Source organism: Thamnophis sirtalis, unplaced genomic scaffold (assembly GCF_051295495.1).
Source record: "Thamnophis sirtalis isolate CommonGarterSnake01/CBP01778 unplaced genomic scaffold, rThaSir2_p1.2 scaffold_4, whole genome shotgun sequence".
Taxonomy (NCBI): Eukaryota; Metazoa; Chordata; class Lepidosauria; order Squamata; family Natricidae; genus Thamnophis; species Thamnophis sirtalis.
In genome coordinates this window covers 77,399,060-77,411,638 of record NW_028261384.1, presented here as the reverse complement: position 1 = coordinate 77,411,638, position 12,579 = coordinate 77,399,060, and the positions used below count along the sequence as shown (strand labels likewise).

General features: G+C 34.5%; 2 protein-coding genes across 2 annotated transcripts in view; one reads left to right on the top strand and one right to left on the bottom strand.

The window, feature by feature from the left end:
* Nucleotides 1-12,579, bottom strand: part of CNTNAP2 (contactin associated protein 2) — an 885,336-nt gene that overhangs the window by 209,002 nt on the left and 663,755 nt on the right. The window lies entirely within an intron of this gene.
* On the top strand, nt 10,491-11,951 carry LOC106557063 (small ribosomal subunit protein eS24). The gene is given in 2 exon segments (XM_014076179.2): nt 10,491-10,639; nt 11,717-11,951. Coding segments are annotated over 2 exon segments (384 nt in total).

Below are 12,579 nucleotides of genomic sequence, written 5' to 3'. Positions count from 1 at the left end.
CGCTGTTACCTTCCCACCAAAGGTGGTTCCTATTTTTCTACTTGCATTTTTTACATGCTTTCGAACTGCTAGATTGGCAGAAGCTGGAATAAATAATGGGAGCTCACTTTGTTACGTGGTGCTAGGGATTCGAACCACCGACCTTTCTGATCAACAAGCTTAGCATCTTAGCCACTGAGTCACCGTATCCCTGGAGATTAGAAATGTCTAAATATCTGGCTTGGGGCTCAGGAGGAGCCTTAGCTGTGGAGCTACTTAACACTATGAAGGCATTCTCCCCCAACTTTTAATTAACTCTTAATGTTGAATTTTAACTATCTTTGCCTTTTATTTAAATTTTATATACAGTTTTTATATTTTAATATTTTATTAGTATACCACTCAGAATCCATCTGTGAAGAAGATGGATGGTTTTAAACTTAATATGTTTGACTGAAGTAACTCAGTACAAGATGCACCAATGCTGAGGAACCTATTATACATAAAAATGACCTTGAAGTATGGATATATAATATATTAAATGCATGTTTCCAAAAACTGAATTTAGGATTTTGCACACTTGTAATAGAATTACAGCTTTACTTAATTATGTAGATCTGGAACAATTTTCTAAAAAGACAAGTTATTTTATCACTTGGTCTGAAATCCGATAATTATCAATATTCATGTCATTACTGCCCTTCATCTCTGTAGATTTACAAAAAAAAATGCATGATTTTGTTCTTTCTATGCTGAATATTGCACACTGAAAAAATGGACTAAGACTTCATATAGATCATCCATGTCATAAACTATGCTTGCTCATATGAGAAAATACGTCTCCTTGAGAACCATTTCATTTAATATGAAAACATTCTTATCAGAGTTAATGTAGTATGAACTAAGAACAGTCAATAACATATTTATTTCTGACATAATAGAAGAATGTATGGCTTTCATGGGATCATTTTGCATTTCAGTTAGCATTTAATAAAATCTATTATTTTAAAATACAGCTGCCTGAAATAAAAGATTAATTTTAGCACTTTGTGTTTAAGTTTTCATATTTTCAGTGTTTCTATGCAAGGATTCCATTAAAAAAATCAAATGCTCAATTATGTACCTGCAAAAATATTTTTTTCAATATAATTTTTAGATATTCTGAGGATTAAAGTCATACTTAGTTCTGAAAGCTTTTCAACCTTGCATGGTTACCTCAATCCTACAATACTCCATTAGATTTTAAGCAGTTTAAATAAGAATGAGACTGATTAGAATCTCATATAGTATTGTAGACAATTCTATAATTCTAATAACCCTGGTACTAGGGCTTCTACATTTCAGATTCACTCTTTTCCTACTTCTTTTCCTTAAAGAAGATATACCCAATTCCCATAACTGTTTTTCATATATTTTAGCTTCCAGTCCGTTCATCTTGCTCTTCTGTGCATTCTTTCTAGAATCTCAACATGTTTTCCATATCATGGTGATCAAAACTGAATGCAAATTCCAAGTGAGGGCTTAGCAAGGTATTATAAAATGGTATGAACAATGTGATCTTAATTCTATCCCTCTGTTATTGTAGCCTAGAACTGCATTGGCTTTTTTTGGCAGCTGAAGCATACTGCTGGCTCATATTTAATTGGCTGTCCACTGGGACTCCTAGATTCCTCTCACAGTTAGTATTTTTGAGCCAGGTACCACCTACTCTATATATGTGTATTTGATTTTTCTTGCCTAAATATAGAATCTTATTTTTTCATCATTGAATTTCATACTTTTAAAGATAAATTAAAATGGATTCTAATTAAAGTTAATGATAAATTGACTCTAGTGAATTGCTGAAATGTGTCTGACAATGCTTAAATAAGTACAGTCAGTTATTGTTATTCATGAGCTTCCATATTTGTAATTTCACCCACTGGCTCAAATTTATTTGGAACCACAAAAAACAATATTCAGAGAGCTTTCACAGTCAGTCATGGATATGCAAAGTACAGAAAAATTTGAGAAACCTGATGTGCACATTCTTAATTAAGGGCACTAATCAGTGTTCACTAATTCAGTGTTCTTGGTGATTTTGTAGAACAGGATTACCCAATGTGGCTGATTGGGAAATTCTGGAAGTTGAAGTCTACAGGTCTTAAAGCTTGCAAGATTGGGAAACCCTGTTCTAGTACATAAATACCATGAAAGTATTGAAAGTATTTACATGTGTAGAGGATGGAGAAGACAAAGAAGATTTTTTCAAGCAATTTGATCAATATTTTGAAATTGTTCTGCTTTTGATAACATTTTCAGACTTACTTTAGTTTATAAAATGTACATTAAACAATCTATATTGTGGATGTATGTACTAACTGCTGAAAGTTTACGCAGTCAAAGACAACAGGATGACAAGAATAAGCTGATGAATAATTGTATGTATTAAAATATAATGAGATATAAAATGGATAGATACTGGACAAAATTTACCAACACAAAAATAAAATTTAACAATATAAACATATCACGTTTTCTGTACTTTATAAAACTACAGATCTATTAATCTATTCTATTAAGAAAGGCACTTATATTTTCTTTTAGTCTAATCTTATGAGCCTTTGATCTAAGATCATGTGCAATATTTGGGATATTTAGAGTATTTGAAGGGATCTATGGTATGTGCCTGGTCTGTGGTGGACTGAATATTCTGGAAGATACAACATTAGTTTAGAAGCAGTGACACTTCATGCAAGCAGGGTCCCTTTGAAAATTTTGCCCAGGGTAACACATGCTCATTTTGGTCTAATAATGTCAACAAAAAAAATCACATAGAATAGCAAGTGGATGGATTAATTATGAACATTAATGGCACTAATAGCATTTTGTTTTGTTTTATAAAAAGTAATGTGAACATGTTCTAATGTTTTTTCTTCTGTAATTATATCTGATTTTCAAAGAATGCCTGGAGAAGTCCATTCAATTTTCTCTGACAAGGTTTTTTTTAATGATTTATGTCTTCTTTATAGGGCTGAGAGAAGGTGACTGGCTCAATGTCACCTAGCTGGTTTTCTGCCTCAGGCAAGACTAGTACTCATTTCTCCAGTTTCTAGCCTGGTAGGTTAGGTTAGGTTTATTTGGCTTGTATGCCGCCCTACTCCCGAGAGACTCAGGGCGGCTAACAATAAGAAAGGGAAGGGGGTACAAAAATAAAAACAACAATTAATCTTAGTCACAACTTTAAACTATGGACCCCTCACAGCTGGATATAAACTGTTTTAATTCCTCCCCTCTGGACAGTACTTCAGGGCATTGCAGGCCAAAGCAACCAGGAAAAGACAATTGTTCCTCAGGTCATCACTGTGCTGAACACTTAATTCTCACAGTGCCTATGTGCAATTTATCCATGTAGTATGGCTGTAGCATTATTATTTATTCTTCTTACTCCATCCTCTTATTGGTATTATTATGGTGATGATTATCATTGTTCTGTTGCTTTCCACATGCACTGAGAGCATTTGCACCAGATACAAATTCTTCGTGTGTTTTATTTGGCACACTTGGTCAAATAAAGTATTCAGTTCAGTTCAACATGCTTTATTTTTCTAAAAAAAAAATGCAAAACAATTATTGAGTAGTCTGAAATAGCTGCAAAACCTGGATGACCACAAGATGACTGTAAAGAGAATAATTTGCAATGGGGTAAGGGTAGGGGGAAAGGTATGAAATTCCCTTGCTGAAGTTAATGAGCTATTTCTTATAAAATATAAATAGGTTTGGAACAGTGGTGGGATTCAAATTTTTTTACTACTGGTTCTGTGGGCATGGCTTGGTGGGCATTGCATGGCTTTGTGGGTGTGGTTTTGTGAGCGTGGCAGAGGAAGGATACTGCAAAATCTTCATTTCCTCCTCACCTCACTAACCTGCTTTCCAGCTCTGTTCAGGGCAACAAAAGAAGATCAGCTGGGAGACAGCAGGGGGGGAGGGGAGACAGTCTATTTGCCAGTTCTCCAAACTACTCAAAATTTCTTTTACTGATTTCCAGAACTGGCTGAATACCACTTCTAGTTTGGAATTATTATTTTTCTTGGAACTCTGCCAGGATACCATTATCTATCCTGTCCCAACTTCCACAGTTTCTTAGGATGTCAACAATTGCAATTTGTATAACTAATACAGCTGTGTGAAAAAGTCCTGCACACTTTACGGTTTACAGTTTATGACATTTTTTGGATAGGCCATTGATTTTATGATATTTTATGCTGCTATGCAAATATAGTTATATTTAAATAAATACTGGTGATTTTTAAGTAAAAAGCAATTTTTGCAATTTGGTGCTATTTGGATGGGGATTGTGAATTTTCTTGTATGCTTACAATACATGTTTACAATGACTATAAAAACAAATTAACTGATACATATCCAGTGGCATATGTGTTGCAATTACTAAGGCCGATGCTAGTGTTTTGTTAACATTTTTATTGTTTGTGTCCCTGAAAAGGACCGTTTAGATAACCAAATAAGGTCACCAATATGAAATTGGCCAGCCCTTATTGTTTATCACCAGGCAGCATCGCTTTGGCATAGACTGTGTAAGCCTTTGCACATGATCTTTGGTAACAATGTGGTGCCAGGCTACAATAATGGATTCAATCATCTCCTGCTTGGTTTTCAGATGCTTCTTGCTTATTTCATAGCCAATCTTGGCCCTCAATTGGGTGTAAATCCGGGCTTGGAGCTGGCCAATCCAGGAATCGAACACCATGCTTCTTCATCCACTGCTGGAAATACTTGGCTCGATGACAAGGACCGTTGTTATCCTGAAAGTAAAAGTCCTTCCCTACAAGTTGCAGAGCTGAAGGAAGCATGGTCTTTTCCAGCACTTCAACATACTGCTTGGAATTCATGATTCCCTGTACGATTTGTATCCAACCAATACCAGAAGCAGTGATACAGCCCCAGATCATCACATGCAATGGATGCTTCACAGATAAATTCAGGCAGTACGGCTAAAATTCTTCAGCTGGAAATCTTCTGACATACTTATTGCACTGATTCCCAGTCAAGTAGAAATTGCTCTTGTCACTGAAGATGACCTTAGCCCACTGTTTGTTTGTCCACTTGGCATACTTCTTGGCCCATGAACATCGACGAGAGCAGTGAGCATCTGTGAGTAAAGGTTTACTTCAAGCCCTGAAGCTTTTGAGTCCTCTTGCAAGCAGACTGCCACGCACTGTGCTTGTGCACACTTTTACATTGCATGTTTCACCCCAAATTCTTGTAATCTGAGGTGAGGTGAGTTTCCTGTCAGCCATCAAAACATGTTGCAGAACCCGATCTTGCCATTTTGTCAACTTTCTTGGTCTTCCAGAACAAGCCTATCATCAACTGAACCAGTTATTTGATATTTTTCAACCACAACTCTGCTCACTGTGGTGCGATGACATTTCACTCTCTTGGCTATTTCTGTACAGGAGTAACCCTCTTCATGAAGCACAATGATGCAATGCCGCTGCTCAGTACTGGTGAAAGCAAAGGCCATCATCCTTGCCCACAGCCAGAGCTAAATTTAATTTCTCGATGCTTTTCATGCCTATTTATAGTCAGAGTGTATGACAACATTGATTGGCTCATAGATTTAGCCTATGTGCATTTTGATTGGTCAGCCAAAGCTCGCTGCTGATTGGCTACTTTAGAGCCTAACGTTCTCGAAAATTCAAGTGTGTTTATTTTAGCACATAAACTCACTCAAAACCTTTAAAAAATTTGGTTATATTAATAAAAATTATGCAACTCAATCTGACCACAGAAATTTCCATCCAAGTACTAATTTTGCATGGTTTCTATGAGTGAAAAGTTGATTAAACATGTAAATACAGCTTAAAACTGAAATTGTGCCGGATTTTTTCACACAGCTGTACATGCATATTTACCAATCTCAAAAGTTTAAAGAGTAAAAAAAAATTAAAAGCTAGGAATTTATTTGCAAGTTTGATGAAATTATTTCTATGGAATGTCGTAAGGATTTGTGCCTTCTCTGTTTTGGAAGCCAGTTTCTTATCCTTGTTTTATTGTATAGCTATGCTTACTTTGAAAATGATTCAGAAATATGTTGTCAACTCTTGTAAATTATTGTCTCTCTTGATCACTATGGAGGGGATGTTATGGGAGGGGGAAATATTTGGGACATACACTATGTAGACATCTCTTGAAAATCTTTTCAGATTTAAAATTTTGTCTTCATGATGGCCAAATATTGAATAAGAGTAAACTCCTTAAGAACATTTTCAACACAACAGCTTACGCAAATCAACATGGACCTTTCCAAAAAATAAATGTTTCATTGAGTATTTCCTGGAAAGGTCTGTGCTAACTTCCATAAGCTGCCATATATGAAAATATACTTAAGGATTTTACTCTTATTCAATATTTGGCTTTCATGAAGACAAAATTTTAAATCTGAAAAGATTTTCAAGAGGTTAGGGTTTCAATAGTTTGTGTGAGAGTTTTTGGGGAGTCCAAAGTGCCTCCAGGTTTTTATGATCAGTTTTTAAAAATCCACTTTTCATCAAATTCAGTTGGCATGTCTTAATGAAAGGAATAATAATATGTAATTATGTGCCAGTATCAATCAGGTGTACTTTGTTTATTTCATGAAGAGAATATAGAGATAAGGCACTCACACTCATCCAATTTTTAAAAGAAAAACACGTTCCCCAAATAATTGTTGGAGTATGTATAGCTCTTTTAGCAATATCAGTAGATCAGAGTCAAAACAATGAATGAATGAATGAATGAATGAATGAATGAATGAATGAATGAATGAATGAATGAAACTACAAATTCACACATGTGAAATTCTGTTTTAGTCACCTGGTGGAGTAAAATTTTATTTATCATTTATTTTATGATACTAAGATATTTCACAAATAATCCAGAGTCCTCTTAGGATGGCATTAGGTAAATTCCTTTATTAAGCAACATATGTAATTGTTATATTAATCTTTAAACTTATTGTGAGATAAATTGGTTCTTGTTTTAAAGACAAAGAATAATATGTTTCTTATCAAGTATGACACATAAATAAAGAAAAGTGTATTTTAATCATGTAGAAATTGAATATCATACTATTAGAGATGAATAGTAGTGGCACAATGCAATTCTGAAGAGCCATATTCAAGGCTGATTCGAATATGTGAAAAAACTATGAATTCCTATATACTTTTGTGAATGTGACTTTACATGCTCTCTAACATTCTATTGGACATTTCTATCAACTATCCTTATGTCAGCTTGAGAAGTTTGGAGATGACCAAACATTCACTCAGTGGTACGGTATTCCTAAAGCAAAATTTGGAGGCAGAAGCCCATTCAGGGTTGGTTAACATATTTTAAAATGTTATTGGAAATCTATTTTATCTTTCCTTCCTAACAAACTATCTTCCTGGTAAGACAAAAGATGGAGGAAATAATAGAAAGATCCTGCAAAGTTTCAAGTAGATGCTTGCTATATCTGTACCTCTGCACAACAATAACAGTCCTGCTTACCAACATCCAGATATTTAGCTCCCAGTAGCTAGTACTATGCACAAGGAGAAATTTAATCTGAAGACTACGGTAAGTATTTTATTATAGAGAAATAAATGTAATAATTATCATGCATTGCACAGAAGTAAATTTTCACACCTTTGCAAGTAATCTGGCTATTTAATGCCATATGCAAATTTCATTTAAATGTTAAACAATTAGTACTGAACAATGTTTGTATCCTGGAGAAGTGAGTCCTAATATTCTTCCTTCTCTTCCAACCTGACATAGAAATATAGAAAAGCTATCTACTAAATGTGTAGGCAAAGCCTACACATAAGTGCAGAAGAACACAGGCAGTTAAATTGATTTATTTCTTAAATTCATATACCTCCATCTTCCCAATAAGAAGACTCTTACTTTTTAAAATTTATCTTGTGTGGTGTAACAGAATACAGCATTATAATGCTGTATCTCTTAAATGTATTTTTATCTACCATAACATTATTTTTCACTACTTCTTTACATGCCAAAGATTTACTTCTTTGGCATGTTTCAATTCCTACTTTTCTGTTTCAAAAAGTATGTTGGGAGGAAGTATAATCTCTGTAGTATAGATAATCTAAAAGACACTTCACAGAGATCTAGGGAAAAATAAAACAGCAGATGCAAAATATGATATCGGTCGTCAGACATTTGATTAAAATGCCCCTTCACAGATATAGTCTTTATGTTAGTTCCCTCATTAAGATTATTGTATGGATGGATTGCTACATTTTCATTGTCTACCCATGTTCAATTTCCCTAGTCCCAGTCTGACAAGCAACACAGTGAAACAGACTTATTTATTTCAAGAATTAGTAAACTGTGAAAAGCAATGAGAATGAAATCTGTACACATCAGGTGTCCAACTGCAGGCAGACTGAAAAGAGGAGATTCTTGACAGCTTCATTAGCCTGTCAGGAAGATTCACTTTTAGATCCTGAATGTAAAAAGTCACTGATGTGTGGACAATTTCTTTTCAACAATACTAGATGAGGATGACTTTTTAACAATTATCAGCATTATTATTGGTAACACAACCCTGATATTGAATGAAAGTATTCTGTGATCTAGTAGGATGCAGGAAAAGATCAAACTAGCAGATCCATTAACTTTCCAGAAAATATTTAGCATATAATTACTTTTTAGTTTGAAAAGTAATGCATCCTGTTGGCTTCCCAGTAAATTGGAAAAGGTTCAAGTTGTGAACAAAATTGCCAAGATGCAAGATCTTCTAAGATAGTTACTGTTGGTATATAAATGGAAATACAGATTTTGGGATCCCATTCCCACTGGCTTAAAATTATAATTGGACTAGCTTTCTCTCAAAAGACCAAGAAATGAGAAAGGATGTAGAATAGACGAAAGCAAACAATTTTGGAGGGAGAGTTAGTTCAGAAGAAAAAAAATCATGTGCATCCAGGTCTCATTGACACTGCCAGTTTTGAAATAAATCTGACCAAGCATTACCAATAACTGTCAATAACTGTCCAGCAACCTTTTTAAGATGACCAGAGATGATCTACATAATCACCTACTGGGCTGCTATAAAAATATTAAGATTATTTGATGCATAAAGTTGTTCAGATATGCTCTGAGTTGGATTCCAACTGGGCAGGTCCAGTGGCATCTGAGAATTGGTTTGATGGTGTGCTCTGGAATGAGTTTAAGTTGATGATTCCTGAGAAAATGAGCAAAATTTTCAGTCACTTCAGCTACCTGTTTATTGCAGCTAAACTCTTTCTGGATTGTTAAAGCAAGCAGGGAGGTGGATATCTAGTTGGGTTAATGCTATTATTCTGGCCTTGTTGAAGAGAATTAATGCCTTTGACCCCAGAGATGGTGGTGTATTCCAAGGTCAGCATTGGCAAATGATGTTAAACAACAATTAGCATATTTCCATCCTTCCTTTTAGGAATAGAAAAGGAACATTGTTGAGAGGTGGTTGGACTCCAACTGCAAAGAACCTTAGAGGAAGCATATTATCTAAATAGACTTCAAAAGGGTTTCAATCTAGGATTTACTGAGATAACTTTGGTTATGCTTGTTGATGACCTGTGGCAGAGCCAGATGGAAGTGTTGTATCTATTCTTATGTTCCTTGATTGCTCAATAGACAATGATACCTTTGTCAGGGCAAATTCTGGCTCTGAAAGTGATCTTGGAGGTCTTCTAGTCTTTATACCATCCTGCAAAAATGTGTGTATCTTGAAAATCTCCAGTGATAGAGCAACTACAATCCCTGGAGACAATTTGTTCTATTGATTAGTTTTTCTCACTTCAGGAAATTTTTCCTTAATCCAGACTGAATCTCCCTCTGACAAGCTTCTATCCATTGCTTGTCTTACCCTCAGTTGCTATTGAAAATAAATCAACCTCTCCTTTCCTGTGATGGCCTTTCAAATATTGAAAGTCTGCTATCATGTCTCCTCTAAGACTTCTCTTTGTTAGAAACATATTGAAGTGCTTTAGCCATTCATCATACAAATTATCCTCCAGACCTCTTATCATCTTTAATGCTCTTCTCTGCACTCTTTCCAGTCCTCAGCATCTTTTTTTGTATTGCGGTGACAAGATTTAATAACCTTTTACTGAGTCAGATTGTTGATCCCTCTGACCTACTTTATCAACAATTTATAGAAGCAAGTCTTATAGGGGCCACACAGATATCTTTTTCAGGTTTACCTAAAATACTTCTATACCATATTTCTTCAACTTCCTAACTTCTTAGTCACCACTTTGAAGACAATATGTAAATCTCCTCAACCTGCTAAAATGAAAAATGGAGAACAAGCAAGGATCTCCATAAGTCATAAGTACTCTCCCTTCAGCTGCTCAGTAGGAGTTTGCAAAACATATAATTCAGTCATAATTTATTCCAAGCTACTATAGATCTTGGAGCAACAAAATAATCTTATTGCCCTTTTCTCTCTCTCTGGGGCTGTGTAACAGGCCACCAAGATGAACGATATGGGCACCATCAGAATGAGGAAGTTCATGACAAACCAGCTGCTTCAGCTTAAGCAAATGGTAATTGATAGCCTTCATCCTGGAAAAGCCACTGTACCCAAAATAGAAATCTGGGAGAAGTTGGCAAAAATGTATTAGACAACACCAAATGTCATTTTTTATAAAGAATGTTTTAAATTTTTGAATAAACACAAACAGACAAAACACAAAAAACCAAACACAAAACCATCTTCCATTACAAATTGTAGAAAGTGTATCGATTGGTTACAAAAACTTCTGTGCATCCCTTCCACAGTCACCACCTACAATTCATATCAAATCATATATTTTAAATCATTACTATCATCATACCTTAACCTTCATTTGACTATAATTGTTTTTACGTCCTTTTATATAAAATATTCCAGATTTAAAGCAAAACCACATAATGGCATTCCATTAGCTGTTCCCAGTAACATTACATCTTTATAACATGTTCTAAATAAAAATAGGTTATATTTAATAACAGAGTTTCTAAACCTCCTTTTGTAGTCACCATTTGCAATTTATATCAAATTTCCTCTTATCAAACCAATACATATATATGCATTATTATCATTATCAATCAATTATTTAACTGTATCCATTATCACTTCATTTTATACATAATGCTCTAAATTTAACTAAATTTAACTTAATTTTTTATTATAAGCTTTCATTACATAAAACTGTGTCTTTCCAGTAATAGTGCAGTCTTATGTCTCTTGCCATTTGTTGCATTAGTATTCTGGTTATTTCCTTAGTAAGTTTTGTATTGACTTCTCTTTATAAGCTCAAAACCTTTCATCTGCTTCTTCGGTCAGCTTATCTTTGGTTATCACTAGTGCTTCTGACAAATTTTCTCTCCTTAGTTCCATCAATTCTTCTCTCTTTTTCTTCTTCTATACTTTGAAATCTGGGGTAGAGCTCTAGTCCATCTATCTTCCCTTTCCATATTCCACTCTTTCCATTTCCAACCACACTCAGTTCACTGTCAGTATCAACAATATTCTTGTCTCTTTGTTTATTTTTTCCTTCAGTTTTTAGAACTCTGATCTCCACTTTCTTCATTTGATGAACATCCTCAATTTTTCCATCAAATTTTACTGTTCTACGATCTATGTTCTCCAATCTCTTCTCAATTTTCTCTGTTACTCCTAATAATTTTTGAATTTCAAACATAATCTTTTGCAATGTTAAACACCAGATGTCATTTTTGTCTTCGGCTTCAGAACCCATTTTGGTGGTGAGAAAACCACCAGCTTTGGCATGATCTATGATTCTATAGTCTACGCAAAGAAAAATGAACCAAAGCATAGACTTGCCAGCCATGGCATGTATGAAAAGAAAAAGATGTCCAGGAAGCAGTCGAAAGAACATAAAAATAGGATGGAGAAGGTCAGAGGAACAGGGAAAGCCAGTTCACTTCTATGAATAAATTTCTATGAAAATAAAATCATCTTATTGCTTTCCATATCAAAAAAAGGAAGAAGAAAAAAAGAAAGAAAGGAAAGAAGGAAGGAAGGAAGGAAGGAAGGAAGGAAGGAAGGAAGGAAGGAAAAATGAGACATTGCCAGGCCTCCAATCAAGTTTCTAAAATATATGAATAAATCTAATAATTTGCAAAACAAATATTGTTAAAAAAGTGCAATACCAAAGCATCTGTGAGGAAGACTTTACACTATTACACTATTTACTTAAAAGCTTCTTGTTAACTGTGATGTTGAAAGGATGGCAATTACAAATAGAGATTTTTTACAGTAAGTGAATATTCCTGCAATGACTTGAGTGGAGGAAAGCAGGGGATGTATTCTAAATTGCTAATGCCTCTCTGTGTCATTTACCATGTAGAGAATGGGGTGAGAAATAAGCATCTTTGTTCTCTGTATACTAAAGTGAGGAAAAAAACTTTTTGTCCTTCTATCTTTCACAAAAAGATTTTGTGCACGTAATAGTCATAAAGACCTGCAAATAGTACAGGTATTTTTTGCATTTTAAAGCAGATTAAGATCTACATTTGTACAGTATGTCATTATGCAAAAGAAATATATAATCTGAGCTT